This window comes from Eutrigla gurnardus (genome assembly GCF_963514095.1).
Source record: "Eutrigla gurnardus genome assembly, chromosome: 11".
NCBI lineage: Eukaryota > Metazoa > Chordata > Actinopteri > Perciformes > Triglidae > Eutrigla > Eutrigla gurnardus.
The window spans coordinates 23523611-23547873 of NC_139925.1; the positions used below are offsets into that span (position 1 = coordinate 23523611).

The 24263-nt window shown below is 43.4% G+C and overlaps 1 protein-coding gene across 1 annotated transcript in view; it reads right to left on the reverse strand.

Moving 5' to 3' along the window:
* Positions 1-1368: 1368 nt before the first annotated feature.
* The window catches only part of slc24a3 (solute carrier family 24 member 3), an 88618-nt gene continuing 65723 nt past the window's right edge, over positions 1369-24263 (reverse strand). The window contains exons 4-17 of the mRNA XM_084021075.1: positions 22786-22860; positions 22589-22673; positions 21305-21408; positions 20716-20790; positions 20560-20585; positions 20393-20446; positions 11814-11941; positions 11340-11500; positions 10187-10427; positions 8580-8746; positions 6948-7062; positions 4589-4701; positions 2806-2871; positions 1369-2678 (exon numbers count right to left, since the gene is read on the reverse strand). Coding sequence (XP_083877201.1) covers positions 2529-2678; positions 2806-2871; positions 4589-4701; positions 6948-7062; positions 8580-8746; positions 10187-10427; positions 11340-11500; positions 11814-11941; positions 20393-20446; positions 20560-20585; positions 20716-20790; positions 21305-21408; positions 22589-22673; positions 22786-22860 — 1560 coding nt within the window. The 3' untranslated portion in view covers positions 1369-2528. The remainder of the gene's footprint in view (positions 2679-2805; positions 2872-4588; positions 4702-6947; positions 7063-8579; positions 8747-10186; positions 10428-11339; positions 11501-11813; positions 11942-20392; positions 20447-20559; positions 20586-20715; positions 20791-21304; positions 21409-22588; positions 22674-22785; positions 22861-24263) is intronic.

A 24263-nucleotide genomic window follows, 5' to 3' on the forward strand; every position in this document is an offset into this window, starting at 1 on the left:
TGGACTTGCATATAAATCCACTGGAAATCAGCATGGCTTATTAACCTTCCCTACATTTCTCACCACATGACATAGATTTCAGGAAAACATTCAAATGATATTTTTGGAAATGATGGACTTATAAAAGTAATATCTTTGATCACTAAGCTAGAGTCACGTTTCCACCCTCATATAACAGGCTTATGATTAAGAAAATGATTACCAGAGTCTAAATATCAAAGTCTCCCTTCAGGCAGATATTAAAACCAGAATTTAATAATGATATAATGCATTGATTTGAATAAGCTGTGTGGCTGAACTGGCTGATGATGTTTTGAACTGTTTGGCTCTGAGTGTTAATAACAGTCCTGTTGGGATTGTTTGTACAGTCATTGATAAATCACTTCATAAAGAATGCTGTTACAGTGTAACATATTGACGAACATCATTGACAATTTGAGTACTTTATGTTTAACTCTATTATAAATGTGTCTTTGATCATTAAAGCGCCATATTTACATATTTTTATGCTCATAGTTATTGCATTATATTTAATTCAAAAAACATTTAAAACCCTGTTTTCCGGTCAACGAACAGAGTACGCTGTGTCTCTGAAATAAATAAATATGTATGATAAATAAACAAAAACAACATGAATTATCTGTACATTCGAAAGACAGTATTTCTCAGATCTTATATTACTGATCAATAAATTAAAAATATCCCTGAAATAAATCAGACTTAGTTGTGTTTTAGAAATTGTCTTCCACCAAAAAAATAAAATTAAAAAGACAAGAGCACTTGATATTTCAAATGATCTTATCTTGAGGAAAAGTGTTCAATTCTGTGGTGGAAGTCTTTTGAGGAATAGTGCGACTTCTCTAGCGTGTCTTTATTCCTGTCGTGATATAAAAATCGAACCACATTGTACATGCTCTAAAAACTAGTAGGAATATTTATTTCAAGTTACCACAAACCTACCATATCTGGACAAATCTAGACATTAGGCATTACAAAATACAAAGAACTCCTGGATAAAAATAAAGTCGAAACCCCAACCTTAAAATATTAGAGCTGGGATAAAAGTCCTGATGCTTTATATTGCATCTTTTACTCTACTCCTACGAGCACACTCCCACTTTTAATACCTCACTTCCTCTCCGGGACATATAGGAGTGAAGCAGGACATCCATCCACCACAGAGGAAATATCTCGTCCTGTTGTCTTAAATAATGCCACCACTGTTTTGAGTCTATTTGGTCGGTGTCTTAGAGAAGAGAAAAGCAGCAGTTTGTCGTTTTCTGCCCCTAGGTGGCAGCGCATACTATGACACCTCCCCACAAACATCCCCCCCCCCCCCCCCCCCCCCCCCCCATAACATTTGCTTCCTTAAAATCTGCTTCATTTTACAAGGGTGCTATCCCTATAATCAGCATGCATTAAGAGGAGAAACACTTCGTCTCCCTGTGAAGCTCCTTTAAGCTCCTCAGTGCAAGTTTGAAGTCTGTTTTTAACATCCACACACACAGAACACAATGTCATCAAGGGATTCATGAAACCAACGAGAGGAATACCTCCAGAGGAAATTGTGCTTGTTTGTACATGAGTGGCCATCGGAAAAAAAGGTCTTAGGTGTGGATATAAACCTGGGTCCATAAATAAAAACCTGTGTTTTGGGACCTCCAGAGGAGAAATGTGCGTATGACAAGAATAAATAATAAATATGACATTTATAAAGCTTATTCATTTCCAGTACATAACATAGAAGCTGAGATGACTGGATAATGCCCTGGTTCTGTGTGTGTTTCATGTATCCCCCCCCCACCTATGATCTGTTGCAAATGTTCTGAACAAATGCACTCAACAGACTTCATTATGACCACAGAAAGGAAATCTAAATATGTGCTCATCTGCATAAAAGATTCTGCTCTTTGACTGAAGACTTCCAGGTCCAACACCAGCCCCTTCCACGCTGCCTTTTCGTGGCGGGAGCATCACTCCTTTTTCCCACACCGTCGTCTTTGTAAACGCTACGTCTGTGTTAAAAGGCCTAATCTGCACCTCACCACTAACCTTTACCCTCCACTCATATACATCATTGCTTTTAAAATGATCACTCTCATAAATACCACAGCCTTTCCTCTCAGGAAGCAGCTGGGAAACATTACTACTTTCACTCCTAAACTCAGGGAATTTCAAAATAAAGGTCCTCATGTCAGAAGTGAGCAGTAACTAGAGCAACATTTCTTTTTTTTTCATCTCTGCTCATGCAATCAATCCTGCACACGTGGCACATGATGCACTGATGATGCACTGAGCAGGAAGACATGAAACATGAGGGGAGTGTGATGTCTCCTCATGAAGAGAATAAAAGCAGGGAAAAGAGTGGCAATCAGGTCTGGGTCAAATGGTATTTGAAAATAACTCTTGCTGTTGATTAGATTTAGAATTCTAGATTTCTGGTTCTCATTCAATCGTCGGACATCACCAACACACACACACACACACACACACACGTACACACACCCACGTTTGTGTATGTGTGTGTCTCAGTCATCCCGGCAGGTTGGCAGGTTGACAAAGGTGAAGATGTTGTACTCGATGAGGCAGGAGAAACACACGAAGACAGAGTAGAGGAGGAGACAGACGAAACCGAGGCGCTTGTCCAACGTCCACTTGTTCAGGTGGACTCCCAGGACCTGGACAGACAGGAGGACAGGGTGGAAGAAGCGGGCGGGGAAACAAATCAAATTGACGGATTGAGACAAACACATGGAGAGCAGTCCTATTTCTGTCAGAGAAGAAGACATGCCGTCATAGACTCACAGTCAGGAACACTGACGCCAGCAGGAGCCCGACAGAGAAGATCAGTCCTTTGCTGTTTAGTTTGATCTGCAGGGAGATAACGTGTGAGACATAAGTACTATTATATCACGAGGAAAAACAATGTGGAGAAACGGAACAAAAGTCATCCCAACTTAAAAACATGACTGTTTTACAATGGGGTTGTATGAGGTGCTATCCATTGACAGTACTACCTGCAGCACGGGAGTAAAGAGATGTGCTGCTGTGGACGGGGGCAGCAACAAAACCTATTTTAGACACATCAGGATAAGTATGCACTTTATTCCGAATGTTTTCCCTGCTTGACCTTGCAGTCAGGCAGACTTGAGACAAGTGACGGAGCAGCAATCATCCGCCAGGTAAGGCTCCTTTCATTTTCAATGGAGGCTGCTGGCTTTGAAGGTAGCATAGCTAGATCTAACGGCTTGAGTTTCTCATCAGAAAGGGCTCGCTGACTGAAAACGAGCCCAGTGTGTGGATGGTTGAGTGTGTCTCTCTGTGCTTCCTTACATTATTAATGTTACTCCACTGATAGACATCACTACTAAGTCCACGACTTGCTGTATGTCGGTTTATACAGACATGGCAATCTACAGCGGTCGCTGTGACAACGGTACACATAAAAATGGCCGCCACTCTGAACATCCTGCAACATTGATCTGAATAGGAATATCTGTTCTACTCCTTTTGTTGAAAAAATAATAATCATTTTCGCAAAATCAATAACTGAGTTTACCCCCGCCCCCATGTTGTTATTCTAGTGTGTATCCTTCAGATTGTATTATCCCATGAAGCTGTGTCACTTTATCATGTCATTTCAGAAGACATTTTAACAGTGATTTTATCTCAAGTGCACAGATTCTTGCAAAGCATCTTCATCCATCAGCAGCTGTGTTTTATCACAAAGCTCAAAGATAAACGTCCTATCTTCTCATCTGTTCAGCTGTAAACTTGTGACCAAATCGTTAGATGCAACTCTTTATGTTGCTTAGTCCTTTACACTGGGACTTCACAGTAAAAAGATGATTGTGTCTGATGCTCAGCGAGCTGCGAGTCCATCAGAATGAAAACAACTCTCCTCCAGGTCTTTGTTCCTCAGAGTGGCGTATGAGGCTATTTTTGACAACATCAATCCAAAGCAACTCAGTGCCATGCCCGTGGTCTCTGCAGGTATGTTGGCTTTAAAGAGTCAATTTAACTTTCATCTTACATTTTCAAATGCATTCATTTACATGAAAGCAATCTGTTGATTCGGTAAATTATATAATGATGACGTTGCACTTTACACAAAGCAGCAGCCAGACAGCCGATGACTTTATTACTGAAACATCTCCTATAAGGTTATTTTGTCTCCATATCTTTTGTTAAAGGGGTATTTATGGACAAGAAGTGGAATTTTAACATCACTAATAATACAATAACTGAACATTGCCAGAATATGGGTAATATGGGTAGTAGAACACCCAGTGTTCACTCTCATTTTCTTTTTCTTTTCCTTTTTCTTATTTCCATCTAGGATACATACGTTTTTAGTTTTGGAACTACACTCCCATCATGCTTTGGGCAATGCATACAGGTGCAAGTGTTATGTTGCACCATGGAAAGGTCATTGTTCTTGAATGTGCAGACAAATACCTATTTGATCACTGATTGTGATCACTATTCACCACTATCGCTGGAAAGAGTGAGCTGCACTGATTTTAGAAACATGTCGAAGACATCTGGGTCCTGGTTTGAGCCTGCGATGAAGGTGTGAAGTACTTACATCAGAGCCGTAGTTGATAGCCAGCGTGTTCAGGGCCCAGGGCAGACCGAGTCCCACCAAGATGTCAAACACGTTACTGCCGATGGAGTTGGACACGGCCATGTCTCCCATTCCTCCCAGACACAAGTAGAGGGACAGGAAGGGGAAAGGACGGAGAGACAGCATCAAAGGAAAAGTCAGTGGGCACCAAGGAGACAGGCCGTTGCAGTGGGAGGTGTGTGTGTGTGTGTGTGTGTGTGTGTGTGTGTGTGTCAGTGTGTGTATTAGCTGTGACACATTCAGAAAGGGGTATGTTGACACAGGCGAGATCAGTGGAGCAACTATCCAACTGTTGGAACACATGGAAACCATGAAGCGACAGCAGCTACGAAGGGAAGGACGGATAAATGACTAAACTGTGATGGCGAGCTAGTGTCTCCCAGCGAGCGTCTCCTAGTGATTGTTTCCTAGCGAGTGTCTCCCAGCGAGCATCTCCTTGCAAGTGTCTCTCAGTGAGCGTCTCCTAGTGATTGTTTCCTAGCGAGTGTCTCCCAGCGAGTGTCTCCTAGCAAGTGTCTCTCAGCGAGTGTCTCCCAGCGAGTGTCTCCCAGCGAGTGTCTCTCAGCAAGTGTCTCTCAGCGAGTGTCTCTGAGCGATTGTCTCTCAGCGAGTGTCTCCCAGCGAGTGTCTCCTAGCGAGTGTCTCCCAGCGAGTGTCTCCCAGCAAGTGTCTCTCAGCGAGTGTCTCTCAGCGAGTGTCTCTGAGCAATTGTCTCTCAGCGAGTGTCTCCCAGCGAGTGTCTCTTAGCGGGTGTCTCCTAGCGAGTCTTTCCCAGTGAGTGTCTCCCAGCAAGCTTCTCCCAGCGAGTGTCTCTTAGCAAGTGTCTCCTAGCGAGTCTTTCCCAGCGAGTGTCTCTCAGCGAGTGTCTCCCAGCGAGTGTCTCCACGTGAGTGTCTTCCAGCGACTGTCTCTCAGCGAGTGTCTCCAAGCAAACGTCTCCCAGCGAGTGTCTCCCAGCGAGTGTCTCCACGTGAGTGTCTTCCAGCGACTGTCTCTCAGCGAGTGTCTCCAAGCAAACGTCTCCCAGCGAGTGTCTTCCAGCGAGTGTCTCCCAGCGAGTGTCTCCTAGCGAGTGTCTCCCAGCGAGTGTCTCCCAGCAAGTGTCTCTCAGCGAGTGTCTCCCAGCGAGTGTCTCCTAGCGAGTGTCTCCCAGCGAGTGTCTCCCAGCAAGTGTCTCTCAGCGAGTGTCTCTCAGCGAGTGTCTCTGAGCAATTGTCTCTCAGCGAGTGTCTCCCAGCGAGTGTCTCTTAGCGAGTGTCTCCTAGCGAGTCTTTCCCAGTGAGTGTCTCCCAGCAAGCATCTCCCAGCGAGTGTCTCTTAGCGAGTGTCTCCGAGCGAGTCTTTCCCAGCGAGTGTCTCTCAGCGAGTGTCTCCCAGCGAGTGTCTCCACGTGAGTGTCTCTCAGCGAGTGTCTCTCAGCGAGTGTCTCTGAGCAATTGTCTCTCAGCGAGTGTCTCCCAGCGAGTGTCTCTTAGCGAGTGTCTCTTAGCGAGTGTCTCCTAGCGAGTCTTTCCCAGTGAGTGTCTCCCAGCAAGCGTCTCCCAGCGAGTGTCTCTTAGCGAGTGTCTCAGAGCGAGTCTTTCCCAGCGAGTGTCTCTCAGCGAGTGTCTCTCAGCGAGTGTCTCCCAGCGAGTGTCTCCACGTGAGTGTCTCCCAGCGAGTGTCTCCCAGCGAGTGTCTCAATGTGAGTGTCTTCCAGCGAGTGTCTCTCAGCGAGTGTCTCCAAGCAAGCGTCTCCCAGCAAGTGTCTCTCAGCGAGTGTCTCCCAGAGAGCATCTCCCAGCTAGCGTCTCCCAGTGAGTGTCCCCCAGCGAATGTCTCCCAGCGAGCGTCTCCCAGAGAGTGTCTCCACGTGAGTGTCTCCCAGTGAGCATCTCCCAGCGAGTGTCTCCACATGAGTGTCTCCCAGTGAGTGTCTCCAAGTGAGTGTCTACCAGTGAGTGTCTCCCAGCGAGCCCCCCACACAGACAGACAGAGGTGTTTAAATATTGGTGACAGGAGCAAGAATAAACACAGATGAAAGGATGAAGAAAGAGACCCTGTCATCCTTCATCATCCCCCTTCTTCTAAAGCCTCACCACAGGGACAGAAGAGGGACAGAGGGGGATAGAGGGGGACAGTGGTAAAAAGATGACAGGCCTCCCCCCCCCCCCCCCCCTCTGGGTCTTTGATAAAGACTTCACTTTGATTCTGTTGTGTGGCGTACATCTGACCGTCAGTGTGTGTGTGTGTGTGTGTGCGTGTGCGTGTGTGTGTGTGTGTGTGTGTGTGTGTGTGTGTGTGTTAGCTTGGTAGCCAGTGATTTAGTGTGTGTGACTACCTTGTCGTGCCACTATTAGGCTGGCCATGCAATCTGGGACGCTGGTGCCGGCTGCCAGGAAGGTGATGCCCATGATGACGTCCGGGATGCCGAGTGTGAAGCCGATCACTGTAACCTGGCGGAGACAAAGACAGGCATGTGGGCTTGTTTGATGAAACAGCGGAGATGGTTTGGAAACACAAAATGTTGTTGAATTTAAAAAGATGATAAAACGAAGTAATGAAAAAAAAAAGTAAAGTAATCAATAATTTTTTATGTATGATAGATGGAATTACTATACGACTAAAGACAGGTTGCCTTCGGGGACTTTTTAACGTCTTTTATTTTCGTATTCCACAAGACGTATTGCCTCAATTCCAGTAGCAGCAGCTGTTATTAGTTAAAGAGCTCAGATCCAACGAGCTCAAGGAACAAAGACAAAGAACGTATCCTAAGTCAAGTTTGTACTTCCACAACCCCAAAGGGACAAAATATCAATTAAAAAGCATAAAGCCTTTAACACCAGACTTACTATGTTTACTAATACCAATGATACAATCCATATGCTTGTTGTTAACACTAGTTTATAAGTTAGTCAAGTCAAAGCCAGCACACATTTGACATATTGTAGGCTTAAAGGTGTATTGGAGCAGCATTAGCATTCATTTGTTCCAGGTCTTCAACTCCTCAGGAAAATATCAGCCTTGAGCTGCTGTCTCTTTAAATGCTCCAATATGTTCACCACCTAGTCACTCTGTTTGCTGCTTGATGCTCAACAGCTCTTTCACTGAAACAACTGCATGATGCAGCTGAACACAAGGCTGATATACGTCAACACTGAACCAAAGCAGTAATGTTCAAAAACAACATCAAAACAATTATCGGAAAAATGCTAAAAAGTGACATATGCGACAATGGTTCTCATTCATGAAATATGATTAAATCTGTGAGTAGATTTACACATAAATCACCTCCGTACTAAAAACCTCCTCAGGATTCTTAAACGCCGTAAAACTCTGATTTGATCGTAGCACGTGTGTATGTTCATGAATGCCAATCAATCATAAACTAGTAGTGGTGTGACAGGGACCAGTAAATCACAGGTCTGGAGGGAGGAGACTGATGCCGTCAACGGCGTGTCCTCTGTCCAAAGATCCATCCAAGAAGTCAAAAGAAAATTTTAATTCTTGTGATTTATTATTTTTAATTTTTATGTAGCCCAACCACCGGTCTGCAGTAATGTTTACTAGTGAAATCATGAATAAACGTGATTCATTTCACATGTTTAAAGTCCAGTGTGTAGGATATAGGGAGTGCTATTAGCAGAAATGTAATATAACATTTGTTACAATGTTTTCATTCGTGTACCTGCAATTAGAATGGGTTTTGCTGAGAATGAGCCTGTCATATCTATAGGGTCTCTTTACAGAGTCAGCCATATTTCTACAGTAGTCCAGACTGGCTCTAAAGAGGATCTCCCATGTTTTTACATTATCTGAAGGCATGCTGTATTTCTGTGACACACCTAGAGAGGGATACAGTAACACTAAATCCCTGACACTGTCCCTTTAATTGAGACATTAGATCATCATGCATGTCAATGTATAAAATCATACAGTCTACGACAGAATAGTACGTCATCAAGTGTCTCACCATCCAGACCATGATGTAGGAGAAGGCGGCGATCCACAGAGTGGAGCAGACGAAGGACAGCATGAAGTAGTTGTCCCAGCGAGGCGTGGAGCAGTTGGGGACGGTGAAGTAGAGCAGCAGACATAGAGGCCACGCCAGCAGCCACTTCAGCTTGTTACACCCCCCCGCTGGCAGCCAGACACAGGAAGACACAGGTCAGCGCCCGGACATGGACCACATGAACACCAGATACCAATATATACTCTATATAAACAATATATACTGTATACAATACTGATGTCAAATCATAAGAACAGTTAGCTGTCCTGTTACACTATCTGACAAACAGGATTTATTGACACAGATGAATGAACAAATGGTTAAATACAGGATTTCAAAAAGGCAAGAATGCAGGAAGACAAATTATATGTTGATAAGTTCATTTAAAAATGGATAAACGTTTCAAACTTCAACTTACTTTGAAAAAGACATACATTGATGCAAACACTCCTGATTTACTCTTGCAGGTGATTAACACCATTCTGTCATGCTCACACCAATGACAGATTTGGGGTTTAATCACAATTCATGTCTTTATCTAAATGAGCCAAAATTTTAACAGCAAATGCATCACTTCATTTTATACTTTCATCAACTTTTGTAATAATGTTTTTGTGTTTTGCCCTTGTTTCTATTATTAATATATTTATTATTAGATCAAATACATACCCATATATAAAAATTAAATCTTTCATCTACTCTATACTGACGTGTGGACAGTGATGCCAACTCCCTGGTCTCTTTGGTCTCTTTAGTCCTTTTAAACCAGTTTGGTGCTGAACATCTGAAACACAGTTGCTATAAGTGGTTATTGTCAACAATAGCCAGATGGATATCTGATGATGTATGATGTCATTTTGCATCTACTGTTGTATATGCACGGTTGTACCTCTAAACCAGCACAAACCCAAAGTTACATTCACATTTTGGAACGTTAAAGTGTAATCCACATGTTCCTTTGGAAACATGGGATCATCTTGTCCCGGTCACATGTCGTAAACCACACGGTACTCTCATGGCGTACGCCACAGCATACTCCATGGCCTTCACTACACCGTGCACTATGTGTAAACTAGGCCATATGTCATGTGGTAGTCTACGTCGTACACAATGTACTCTACGGCGTATACTATGTAGTCTATGGAGTAGAGTATGCACTCTACGGCGTATACTATGTACTCTACGGCGTATACTATGTATTCTACGGCGTATACTATGTACTCTACGCCGTATAGTATGTACTCTACGGCGTATACTATGTACTCTACGGCGTATACTATGTACTCTACGGCGTATACTATGTACTCTACGTTGATTATCTGAGAACCCAACCTCGACCTCGTGGTTCATCTGCAATGGAAACACCTGGAACCAAAAGTGAGTCCATTCAAATCACGCAGTGCAAATGAGGAATAATGAACACATATCTGGTTTATTTAACGTGTAAACACGTCAAAACTCCAGTCTGTGGGTTTGGTGGTGGATATGTGGTGGTACCATTTCTTGCAGTGAGTGCGTCTGTGTGCAGGAAGAGTGACACAAAATAAACACATTCCCCCCGCAGGTACCTGGACACTGGAAGGGCACTAAGGGTCCATCTCCGTCCTCTTCTTCTTCCTCTTCATCGTTCTCGTTGTTCTCGTTGTCCTCGTTCTCCGTCTCGTTGCACGCCTCTCGATCGTCATGGTGAACACTGCCACCCCTTTCACCCCCGGACAGCCCATTTTCTATGCCCCGCCTACTTCCTCCTTTGACTGGAACGTCAGAGTCACCATTGGTCAAAGTCCGTGTGTTGATCAGACGCTGCCTCTGTATCACACACACACACACACACACACACACACACACACACACACACACACACACACACACACACACACACACACACACACACACACACACACAGTTATACAAACATATTGATAGAACAAGCTAGATCCTATTCATGGTTTATGGTAATGTCCATTCTATCCTGTTCTGTTTCTATGAGTTTTTAAATTGCAAGAGCAAATTTAGCTATTAATAAATAGTGTGATAATCCCCCCGGTGATGACGGCAACATGCATATCCACTCAGCTGTGTGCCAGTAGAAGAAGAAACATCACTCTATCATTTATTGACTGAAAAAATTAGAAGTCATACAGAGGTCAAAGGGTGACACAGACACCAGATCTGCACCTGCTAGCTCAAGCTCACCTGCAATGTGACAAAATCATCCATAAATATACAAATTAGAATCTATTTTTTCTGAGCTAACTGAGAATGAAACAGAGGTCAAAAAAGGTGTTGGGGAGTGGGGGGGGGGGGGGGGGGGGGGATTATAATTTCAGTGCCTGAGGCAGCAAGACTTACTACCACGCGCTCTGATTACAACAAGGGCTTATGAGCACATTACATTAGGCTGCAGAGGCCCTGATAAACAATTAACACAATAACCCAACACAGGAAAAACAGGAGATGATATTGTATTGTGTGTGCTCTCTCAAACATTCGTTCTCAAATTAATTTGAGGTTTCTTCACGTTGCCCTTTGAGAACTGTACAACAATACGTGATGTCTGGCATGTACAATGGTGGAGATGATTTGTAGGCCAGCCCCCGTCCAGCACCAGATGACCTTGTTAAAGAAACGCTATCCCATCCAGGAAAACACACCGGAGTCTACTTCACATTGGAAATAGCTGCAATCTTTTTCAAACCCAGCTGTAATGTGAATCCTGACCTCGGTGATGAGCATCCTTGAAGCCATGGTGAGGCGGGTTCTTGGGGAGAAGTGGCTGGTGATCATGATTCTCATGCCGGCCTCGGAGAAGGACAGCTGGTGGGGGTACGCCGACAGCAGCTCATCGACCATTAACACCGACGGCTTCCTGTGGTGGTTCGCTGGAAGCACACACATGTAATCACACAACGTACATGTGGCTGCAAAGCAAACACACCCATCTTCCACATGCTGTTCCTTGTGATATCTCTGCAGTCAAGCGTGACAATGACAGCATAGATCAACACTTCTTCACTGGAGCGAGGAAGGCTTCATCTTAGCTTAGCGTAACGACTGGACCTGTACCTACTAACCTGTAAGTCCTTCACATGGATCTCTTTGGTTGGGAAACAAACAGAAATGCTAATCATCTGAATTATTGTGGTGCAAGACCAAGCTGTGATGAAACTACGCCTTGGAAAACTGAAATAGTACCTTTCTTCAGTAGAACAGCGGTAGCATCACAGCCATCGTCGAGCTCAGAGTTATTGGCCGCTCCGTTCCTCAAACCGGACGAGTTCTTCTTCCGCCTCTCCAGAAAACGCACAACATGGGAGTTCATCCTGAAATGAAGGAAAGATTTACTGAAATTCACATCTAACATTCATGATCAGTACATATAAAGTTGCCCCATGACAAAGTATTGTGCAGATAATCACCAGTTTCGTTTTATTGAGCTGCTGTGGGATCTGGCTAAAATGAATTCCCACATCTGAAACAGGTATTGTGTTCCAGTACAGCACTTAACTGCATCTTTATTTCATGAAGTGTTCTCTTTTTAATAACTTTAAGATATTATGAGGATCTTTAATGTTGCTGAATTTTTAAGTGGTCCCTGTGAACAATATCAGTCGTGTTTCTGAGCACCAGACTCCCTTGAGAACACCTTATTTTCCTACAGCGGGTCTGACAGTCTGCCTGTGCAGTTCTGGTTCTGGTTCTCTGGTGTGGCCGGGAAGCAGCGAAGCCCGATCTAGGTATGGCAGGCCGATTGCTGATAGAGGCCCTGCTAAGATCTGAGCTGAGTTTCTGGTGAACCTACATGATTTCATCTGATTTTGTAACTATACAAAATATATAACTATATAGAGATAGCCAATCTCCTCGCTGATGGTCTTGTTTACTACTGGACGTTATACTGAATATAGAGGCATCAGTAATAAATTCAGACTGTTTCATAACCAGTTAAACATTCCTCACAGTAACTTTATATACCATATTATATTATAAAGACTCTGACATAGTGTCCTCATAAGCATTCTGGTAAATATTCATATGCAGGTACGTCCTTGATGTTTATTCCAAGGTTGACTCATAAAGTACCAAAAATATTTCCCATATAACAAATGAATAATAGTTACATTTTGGATATGATTGTAATGCATCCATATCTGTCCAAAACTTTATCAATTTATTGTATCAGACATATGTGTGACATTTGTGTCATAATTAGCATATGACTTCTTGTTTTTTGGCCAAACACATTTTTGGTAAGGTCATAGTGACCTTTGACCACCAGATTCTAACCACTCCCACTTTGAGTCCTTGGCTGCAGTGGAATAGTCTATTTCTCTTAGGAAGGTTCCTAACTGAAGAAGTGACCCGGAAGTAAACAAGTGGCCGCCATGATAAGTGCCGTTTGAATTCTCTAAATGGAAAGGAAAGGAGCTCCAATGCTTCCTTTCAGAGCTCCTTTAGGATGCAACGGACCTTCCTTTACAAAAGGAAAGGAGAACACAGACCCACAATTCTTTGCAAGAGCAACATTTAAAGTGCAGCACACCTCGGCCGCTCATGAAAACAAATGATATATGTATTTGCATATTTAACAATTACTTTCATGCAGACATATAGTCATTGGAATTGTGTTGATAAATGTGTTTGGACAGTAATAATAATTGAATGGTATTTTTTATTTATTTAAATCATGTTTCTAATTCAACAAAAAAACGAAACTAAAACCACAAATTAAATCTAAATACAGCAAACAGTCAAACAGGACTGGTTCAATGACCTGAAGCCGGTCAGTGAACCAGCTGTTTATAAAACCAACATGGGGAGAAGTGGACAATGTGCTTTTTGTCGTCCATTATTGTAGTTTCTCCAGCGCAGACGCACATCAATCACCGGTGTCAATCATCAGCTGTCAATCATCAGCAGCATTATAATGACGTAGCTTAGTGAAAGTTCTCCTATCGCCTTTCCTTAACCCTGTGACGTTAAGGAGTTAGGACCTAATTTTTTGACTATTTTACTGCAACCCCCATCCGGTCAGATTCTCCAAGCACTGCTGTCGTCTTTTCCTAAATCTTTTTGAGTTCTCCTTCCACCTTTCCTATTGTTTAACTATTCGACTGGCAGCCCTAGGGTGCAGTCGAATGGTCAAAAAATAAGGTCCTAACTCCTATTCCTAACTCCTATTCCTTGACCTCTGGAGAAAACGTCACGGGGTTAAGGAAAGGCGATAGGAGAACTCAAAAGGACTTAGGAATAGTCGACCACGGTGCCGACCAGACTTTCACTAAGCTACGTCATTATAACGCGGCCGCTGATGATTGACAGCTGATGATCGGCACCGGCGATTGACGTGGGTCTGCGCTGGAGAAACTACAATAATGGACTACAAAAAGCGCATCGTCCACTTCTCCACATGTTGGTTTTATAAACAGCTGGTTCACTGACCGGCTTCAGGTCCAGCAGCTCCTCCTTCCTGTTTGACCGTTTGCTGTATTTACATTTCATTTGTGGTTTTAGTTTTGTTTTTGTCAAGTCTGTAACATGATTGAAATAAATAAAAATAATACTTAATTATTATCACTGTCCACACACATTTATCATCACTATTCCAATTACTATGTCTGCATGAAAGTAATTGTTAAATATGCAAATAGGCATATCGTTTGTTTTCATGAACGGCCGACGTGTGCGGCACTTTAAATGTTTCTCTCGCAAAGAATTGTGGGTCGGCGTAATCTCCTTTGCTTTCGCATGGGAAGGTCCGTTGCATCCTATGCTAAAGGAGCTCTGCAAGGAAGCCTTGGAGCTCCTTTCCTTTGCATTTAGAGAATTCGAACAGCTCTTATCATGGCGGCCACTTGTTTACTTCCGGGTCACTTCTTCAGTTAGGAACCTTTCTAAGCAAAATAGACTATTCGACTGCACCCCTAGGGAGAAGTGGACGACGCGTTTTTTGTGCCGATCATCAGCTGTCAGTCATCAGCGGCCGCGTTATAATGACGTAGCTTAGTGAAAGTCCGGTCGGATTCTCTGTGCACCGCGGCCGTCTTTTCCTAAATCCTTCGGAGTTCTCCTATCGCCTTTCCTTAACCCTGTGACGTTTTCCACAGAGGTCAAGGAATAGGAGTTAGGAATAGGAGTTAGGACCTTATTTTTTGACTATTCGACTGCACCCCTAGTCTTGTTGGAGCGGCAATGGCTCATCCTTCCTTGCCAGCAGCTGCTCCCAATCAGTAATCAATTAACAGGGTTGGGAGGATCCTATATAAGGAGTGCTCAGACAGCACAGAAGCACTGAGTTGACTGTCAACACAATGGCTGTGCTTTGTGGGTTGTTGAGGTAAGGTATCAAATATTTCTGCTTCATTGTTGTGACTTGTCTATCTAAGTTGGCTGAACTAAACACTGATTGTGATTGTAGGGTGTCATGGATTTCATTCCTGTTGATCAGCAGTGTAACCTGTCTCCCTGCACCAAAAGGTAATGTTAGTAGTCCAAATAGTGGAGCTTTATCAAATTAACTATCCCATAATTAACGATGAAAATGGAAATTGACACATGTTCCATCTCCCCAGACCATGGCTCACCAGGCATTAACAATCCTGCACCAGGTGGCTTTGTGGGCTGGCTGTCGACTTCTGGCTCTAGCTACCCAAATGCTGACGGGCTGGACGGTGGTGCATCTCTTTCCAGTACCTCTGGTAGTCTGTTGCAGTTCCCTGCTGCTCAGAACTCCAACAACAAGCCAGGCTCTGTAGGGTTGGGCGGTAGCTTCTCTGGTCCCCAGGCGACCGGATCTATTAACAATGCTGGTGTGTCCAATGTTGGTGGGTACTATGCCCCAACAGGTGCATATGGCAGCCTGGCAAACGCTGGCTATGGCAACAGTGGATATGGTAACACAGGTGTAGGTACTGGACTGGGCTCTGTAGGCTTGGGCGGTAGCTTCTCTGGTCCCCAAACGACAGGCTCTACTAAAGGTGGTGTGTCCAATGCTGGTGGGCACAATGACCCAACAGGCGTCTCTGGCATCCTAGCATCCACTAGGTATGGCAACAGTGGATATGGTAATGCAGGTGTTGGCGCTGGACTGGGCTCTGTAGGATTGGGTGGTAGCTTCTCTGGTGGCCAAGTGACAGGCTCTAACGAAGGCAGGGTGTCCAATGCTGCTGTTCCCTTTGGTGCATACTATTCCCCAACAGGTGGCTATGCCAGTCTGGCATCCACTGGGAATGATGCTAGGTGGTATGGTGGCTATAGTAATGCAGGTGACGGTGCTGGACTCTATTACACCAACTCTGGGTCCACAGATGGTGGTGGTGGTGGTAGTAGTGCTCAGTTTTATAATGAAGGTGCTGTGGAGGAAAGCCCTGAGCCTGTCCTCAGTGATCTGTCTGACCTGGAGCCAGTCTACACGTACAAATCCCGCTCACGCTACCAGCAAGGAAGAAGCCAGTTCTACCAAACCCACTACAGTCCCGGGGAGGTCCAGTTGCAACCCGTTGCTGTGAGCAGACCTGAACAATCTGTCAACGCACCAGCCAAGGGTGGCTTTTGAGCATCTTGAAGGTACAAAATTGGCGCACTCTGTAGACTTTGTTGCAACACTTTGATTTTTCTGACTTTGTCATTTTCAGGATCCTGTTCATCTTCAGACTTTGCCTGGCTGCACACATCTCCAAAAAAAGAAATAAAGTTGTTTCTAATCTTCAGTTTGGTCTTTTTGCCATGTTACTGTTCTACTGTGGATTGGATAATGCAACTGCCATTTGACGAGACGTCAAATGGCAGTTGCTTTGCTCAAAAGATGGGTTAAATATAGTCGAACACGTTAATTCGTACCCCTTAGCTGACATGGCTTGCTATACTCAAGGTGCATAATGTAAAGGAGCATGAATATATCAAACTATTGGCTATGTAAAGGGAGATGGATAATGTCTGCCTGAGCATGAAATAAAGTTCTGTGCATCAGGGTGGGAGTTCATTGATGCCCTGTGGGGAAAAGTTCTATTCAAGGGCGAGGTTCCTGTGTCCTACAGTCATCGTATTTTCTGTCATAAAATGGCTCGATTGCAGGGTTGAACACTAATCAATAGGCAGTCCCTCTCATTATCGCTCAAAGTCCATGTCCACATTGCCTACCAGTGTATGTGCTCATGCATTTTATATATAATAATATATATATATAAAGATTTCATACACAATGTTTAATTGCTTTCAAGTAATTCCTTTGTAAGATATTAAAAAAAAAAAATCCACTGCAACATTAACTTATTGGTTTTAAAAAATGTTATGAATTAGGATGTTATGGTATTAATCTTGCCCCTAAAATGATGAAATTCCAACCCTGCTGTGCATCCTACGTTCTTGCTTTGAAATATCTGGGGCAACCCTCATGTTTAGTGTGCATCTGTATGGATACAACGGATCTTTTACGAATGAAAGGCGATCACGCCGCTGATCCACAATTCCTTGCAAGAGCTACATTTAAAGTGCTGCACACCTTGGCCATTCATGAAAACAAACAATGCATTTGTACATTTAACAATTACTTTCATGCAGACATATAGTCATTGGAATTGTGTTGATAAATTTGTGTGGACAGTGATAATTGAATGGTATTTGTATTTATTTAAATCATATTCCAAATGTTTGACAGAAACAAAACTAAAACCACAAATGAAATGTAAATACAGCAAAGGGTCAAACAGGAAGGAGGAGCTGCCGGACCTGAAGCTGGTCAGTGAACCAGCCGTTTAAAAAAAAACATGTGGAGAAGTGGACGATGTGCTTTTTGTAGTCCATTATTGTAGTTTCTCCAGCGGAGACGCACGTCAATTACCGGTGCCGATCATCAGCTGTCATTCATCAGCAGCATTATAATGACGTAGCTTAGTGAAAGTCCGGTCGGATTCTCTGAGCACCGCGGTCGTCTTTTCCTAAATCCTTTTGAGTTCTCCTATCGCCTTTCCTTAACCCTGTGACGTTTTCCCCAGAGGTCAAGGAATAGGAGTTAGGATCTTATTTTTTGACTATTCGACTGCACCCCTAGTCTTGTTGGAGCGGCAATGGCTCATCCTTCCTTGCCAGCAGCTGCTCCCAATCAGTAATCAATTAACAGGGTTGGGAAGATCCTATATAAGGAGTGCTCAGACAGCACAGAAGCACTGAGTTGACTGTCAACACAATGGCTGTGCTGTGCGGGTTGTTGAGGTAAGGTGTCAAATGTTTCTGTCATTGTTGTGACTTGTCTATCTAAGTTGGCTGAACTAAACACTGATTGTGATTGTAGGGTGTCATGGATTTCATTCTTGTTGATCAGCAGTGTAACCTGTCTCCCTGCACCAAAAGGTAATGTTAGTAGTCCAAATAGTGGAGCTTTATCAAATTAACTATCCCATAATTAACGATGAAAATGGAAATTGACACATGTTCCATCTCCCCAGACCATGGCTCACCAGGCATTAACAATCCTGCACCAGGTGGCTTTGTGGGCTGGCTGTCGACTTCTGGCTCTAGCTACCCAAATGCTGACAGGCTGGACGGTGGTGCATCTCTTTCCAGTACCTCTGGTAGTCTGTTGCAGTTCCCTGCTGCTCAAAACTCTAACAACAAGCCAGGCTCTGTAGGGTTGGGCGGTAGTTTCTCTGGTCCCCAGGCGACCGGATCTATTAACAATGCTGGTGTGTCCAATGCTGGTGGGTACTATGCCCCAACAGGTGCATATGGCAGCCTGGCAAACACTGGCTATGGCAACAGTGGATATGGTAATGCAGGTGTTGGCGCTGGACTAGGCTCTGTAGGATTGGGTGGTAGCTTCTCTGGTGGCCAAGTGACAGGCTCTAACGAAGGCGGGGTGTCCAATGCTGCTGTTCCCTTTGGTGCATACTATTCCCCAACAGGTGGCTATGCCAGTCTGGCATCCACTGGGAATGATGCTAGATGGTATGGTGGCTATAGTAATGCAGGTGACAGTGCTGGACTCTATTACACCAACTCTGGGTCCACAGATGGTGGTGGTGGTGGTAGTAGTGCTCAGTTTTATAATGAAGGTGCTGTGGAGGAAAGCCCTGAGCCTGTCCTCCGTGATCTGTCTGACCTGGAGCCAGTCTACACGTACAAATCCCGCTCACGCTACCAGCAAGGAAGAAGCCAGTTCTACCAAACCCACTACAGTCCCGGGGAGGTCCAGTTGCAACCCGTTGCTGTGAGCAGACCTGAACAATCGGTCAACGCACCAGCCAAGGGTGGCTTTTGAGCATCTTGAAGGTACAAAATTGGCGCACTCTGTAGACTTTGTTGCAACACTTTGATTTTTCTGACTTTGTCATTTTCAGGATCCTGTTCATCTTCAGACTTTGCCTGGCTGCACATCTCCAAAAAAAGAAATAAAGTTGTTTCTAATCTTCAGTTTGGTCTTTTTGCCATGTTACTGTTCTACTGTGGATTGGATAATGCAACTGCCATTTGACGAGACGTCAAATGGCAGTTGCTTTGCTCAAAAGATGGGTTAAATATAGTCGAACACGTTAATTCGTACCCCTTAGCTGACATGGCTTGCTATACTCAAGGTGCATAATGTAAAGGAGCATGAATATATCAAACTATTGGCTATGTAAAGGGAGATGGATAATGTCTGCCTGAGCATGAAATAAAGTTCTGTGCATCAGGGTGGGAGTTCATTGATGCCCTGTGGGGAAAAGTTCTATTCACGGGCGAGGTTCCTGTGTCCTACAGTCATCGTATTTTCAGTCATAAAATGGCTCGATCGCAGGGTTGAACACTAATCAATAGGCAGTCCCTCTCATTATCGCTCAAAGTCCATGTCCACATTGCCTACCAGTGTATGTGCTCATGCATTTTATATATAATATATATATATATATATAAAGATTTCATACACAATGTTTAATTGCTTTCAAGTAATTCCTTTGTAAGATATTAAAAAAAAAAAATCCACTGCAACATTAACTTATTGGTTTTAAAAAATGTTATGAATTAGGATGTTATGGTATTAATCTTGCCCCTAAAATGATGAAATTCCAACCCTGCTGTGCATCCTACGTTCTTGCTTTGAAATATCTGGGGCAACCCTCATGTTTAGTGTGCATCTGTATGGATACAACGGATCTTCCTTTACGAATGAAAGGCGATCACGCCGCTGACCCACAATTCCTTGCAAGAGCTACATTTAAAGTTCTGCACACCTCGGCCATTCAAACGGTCAAACAGGAAGGAGGAGCTGCCGGACCTGAAGCCGGTCAGTGAACCAGCAGTTTAAAAAAACATGTGGAGAAGTGGACGATGTGCTTTTTATAGTCCATTATTGTAGTTTCTCCAGCGGAGACGCACGTCAATTACCGGTGCCGATCATCAGCAGTATTATAATGACGTAGCTTTGTGAAAGACCGGTCGGATTCTTTGAGCACCGTGGTCGTCTTTTCCTAAATCCTTTTGAGTTCTCCTATCGCCTTTCCTTAACCCCGTGACGTTTTCCCCAGAGGTCAAGGAATAGGAGTTAGGACCTTTATTTTTTGACTATACGACTGCAACCCAAGTGTTTGAGCCTAATGTGAAGAACTTCCCTCCAGGTGCTGCCTCTGGCTGTTGGGGGTACAGAGGCGTACAAGGAGCTGCAGGAAGTGATGCCGTTGTGTAAAGAGTGAGCTGACGGAGCAGACTGAGTCCTAACATGGCAGCCGGTGAACATCCAGAACAAAGTGACAGAGTTTGACAGGGGATTTCGTCAGTGTCAAAAATGAAGCTCATTTACTTACTTCATGATCAAAATGTAGACGAAATACATCAGAATCAAAGTGAGAGCTTCCCACCTGGAAAACACAGTGTGGATCAATTAGTCTCTAATTGCTGTTTGAGGCTGTCGCCTCGTCATTCATTATAATAATTACATTTAAAGCATCATACTTATAAAAAATACACTTACCAAACCACTTTTTCGTCATATATGAACTGAAAGTGAAAATCATACATTTGAAATTGTAAATACACGATGAAATAATAACATTCAAATGATGATTATTATTATTATTATTATTATTATTATTATTATTATTTATATATTATATGAGGCAGTTCTTACCACAATGAGAGCAGAGATAGAGAGGGTGTAGTATGTAGAGTCTCTGAGCAGAGGCCAGCGGGACAGACGTATCTCCTGGGAGACAGACAGACACACAGACAGACAGGGAGAGACACACAGACAGGCAGATAGGGAGTGAGACTGCAAAAACTTGAACTAGATTAATTTTTTGGTTGAATAACACATCCTACAAGGTACTCACTGCTGCACTACAAACAAGATAAACCAAACCAAGCGTGTGTGTGTGTGTGTGTGTGTGTGTGTGTTGTTTGGTCTTACATAACATGTAATCTAAATAGGAAAACAATCTTTCAAGTATATTTCTCTTTTCCTGCAGAGATTACAGTCGTGAAAGGGACAGTTAACAGACAAAATAAATGCAGATATGACGAGAGAGTGTTAATGTTTATTTTAAATTAATTATAATAAATATAAATAATCAAATATGATTTACAGTAAAGTACAAACAGTGCCAGAGGCTTGGGTTGTGTGAATGGTGGATGGACAAGTGGATCCATAAAGCATCGCTGATCGGTGTGTGTGTGTGTGTGTGTGTGTGTGTGTGTGCGTGTGTGTGTTTGCATGGTACCTGTACAGCAAATATCCCACACACTCCAATAATGCAGAGGATGTTGAAGACGGCGGAGCCCACGATTGTGCCGACGCCGACGTCACCTTTGGTGATAAACACTCCTGTAAGTCAGACACACAAACACAGACATGTGACCAGCTGTTCAGTAGAGTCGAGGCAGGCCAATGAGAAAACAACTGTTTTAAGCTTTCTAAGTTGCTTCTTCATCTGTAAATTGGGAAAAAATATGAAATCATTTTTTTTTTGCCAAGTGTAAAACTCATTTCAGCCACAAGAGGCTGATGTGCATCACAAGTCCATCCATCCATACATCCATCCATCCATTGTCTACTGCTTTATCCTGTATTCAGGGTTGCAGGGGGGGGGGGCTGGAGCCGATCCCAGCTGTCATTGGGTGAAGGCAGGGTTCACCCTGGACAGGTCGCCAGTCTATCACAGGGCTGACATGTAGAGATAAACAACCATTCACGCTCACATTCACACCTACGGGACATTTAGAGTCATCAATGAACCTATCCCCATCCTGCATGTCTTTGGACTGTGGGAGGAAGCCGGAGAACCCGGAGAGAACCCACGCTTACACGGGAGAACATGCAAACTCCACACAGAAGGAGCCCGGGCCAACCCGGGAATCGAACCCGGGATCCTCTCGCTGTGAGGCGACAGTGCTACCCACTACACCACCGTGCAGCCCGCATCACAAGTCCATGTTGTAAATGTTTTCTTCGATGTGAGTTTGTGTTTTGAGTGCATGGATGGATTAAAACTCACCTGGATCACAAGAACGTGTCTCACTTGCCTCTAATTATAAATAAATAACCATTGAGTTTGCAATAAAAATATCAATCATTTCAGATTCAAACTATATTTAAGTTCTGCTTGAATACATCTCTGACTATTTTCCTCTCCAAAGTTTTTGAAATCTTACTTTCGACCACGTCCAGGTTTGTTTCTCACAGAATGTGTCTCTTTGTACTTTGCAACGATGCAGCTGTGGACGGCTTGGAAGTGGCAGTATACCCTTCCTCTTAAGATGAGCATCCACGATCTTCTCTCTGAGCTCCTGAATGAATTCTCGACTTTTTGGCAAGATGCAGTTACTTCTGACCACGATCTGAAGAGCAGTCCCTCCAGTGGAGCGTTCAAGTACCACTGACCTGTTCATTGATGATTGCTCAGGTGTGTTTGAAAGCCAAACATCACATGATGGCTAATAGCTTTGACCAACTCACCTGTATGTGTGTGTGTGTGAGTCTATTTGTGTGTGTGTGTGTTTCTCACCAATGACAGAGGTGAACAGTTCGGGAGCGGAGCTGCCTGCTGCCATGAAGGTTGCTCCTGCAACATCCTCACTCAGCTGCAGACGCTGATTGAGAGGATCAGAGACAGGAAGAAGAAAGAAGAAGAGAACTCTTCCTCATTAACGAAGAGCGTGTGTGACGTTATAGAGCTCAGAAACAACAGCAGTGTTTTCTTACCTCACAAATCTTCTCCAGACACGGGACAAAATAGTCATCACACACCAAGGCCAGGGCATAGAACATGTAGACAGCCTGCAGGGACCAACACACACACACACACACACACACACACACACACACACACACACACACACACACACACACACACACACACACACACACACACACACACACACACACACACACACACACACACACACACAGGTCAGCAATAATACACAACCACATGCTGAAAAACAGAATCTCACCTGATGTTAGCTGAACCTGAACTGAGTCCTGATAGAAACCAAGTTCACCGCTCAGCTTCAAATGTCTTATTTTTTGTTTATGAACATATTGACATGAATATAAAATGCATAGGTGAACGGTTGGTGAATAGATAGTCAGTCAGTGTGTCCTCACTTCACACATAAGCCTCTTCTCAACATCTGTTAAACACTTCTGTATAACACTAGGGCAGCTGGCTCAGTGTGTGTGTGTTTGTGTGTGTGTGTTGTGTGTGTGTGTGTGTGTGTGTGTGTGTGTGTGTGTGTGTGTGTGTGTGTTAGTTTGAGACACAGGTCATATTTCCACAAAGAATTGTACTTTATTGTATTCTCCAGGTTTCCTTCACTCATGAACTAAAAACATAAATTAAATAATGTGCATTTACAAAGTACCAGTTCATATCACACTGCTCTAAATTTGGTTTCTATTAAGAAAAAAACTGTTGCTCACAAATTCAATTGCAAAGGCTTCTACTTTGCCATTTCTTGAATCTCCATCAACAAATCTCCACATAGATGTTCCATATTAAACGTCTACCGGGACATAATCCATCCCTCTTCTGGGAGGCTTTTCATTTGGGCCGTTATGTTCCCTTAATGGTAACATAACAGCGATTAAAAAAAATAGTATTAAAGAGTTTGAAAATATTTCTGTTAAATAAAGAGAGTTGAAGCTATTAGACTACGGTAATTCCTCTCCTCCTCCCTTTGGCACAAGGCCTTGATTTGTTACTTTGGCCTTTATTTGAATAGTGACTTTTAAGAGAGAATTTAACGTACCTTGGAATTTAAATGGGCCTCATTCACCAAGCGTTCTTCAGAAGAATCTTCTTCTTAAAGCCCACTCATTCTGAACATTATTATGCATTTTCTGCAGTTGTATAAATTATACAACATATATATTCATATTTGTATAATTTATAATCTTGTTCAATGATTATTTTCATTATATTGCAAAGCATTATGGTCTATTAAAATTAAACACTCCGCTAACACGTTCATTTCTATGTATTAATAAACAGTTCTGTGGGTTTCACCTCAAACAAGGAGCTGCTGGAGACACACGGCTCATATACGCATCTTTGAATGATTTATTATGAAGTCCAGCAACACTGGGCTCTATTCCCATAATGACTTCTTTTATTAGGAGACGGAGGATCTGCTTTTATAGTGTGATTCATTATAGCTTACAATTAACCTCAAGAAATA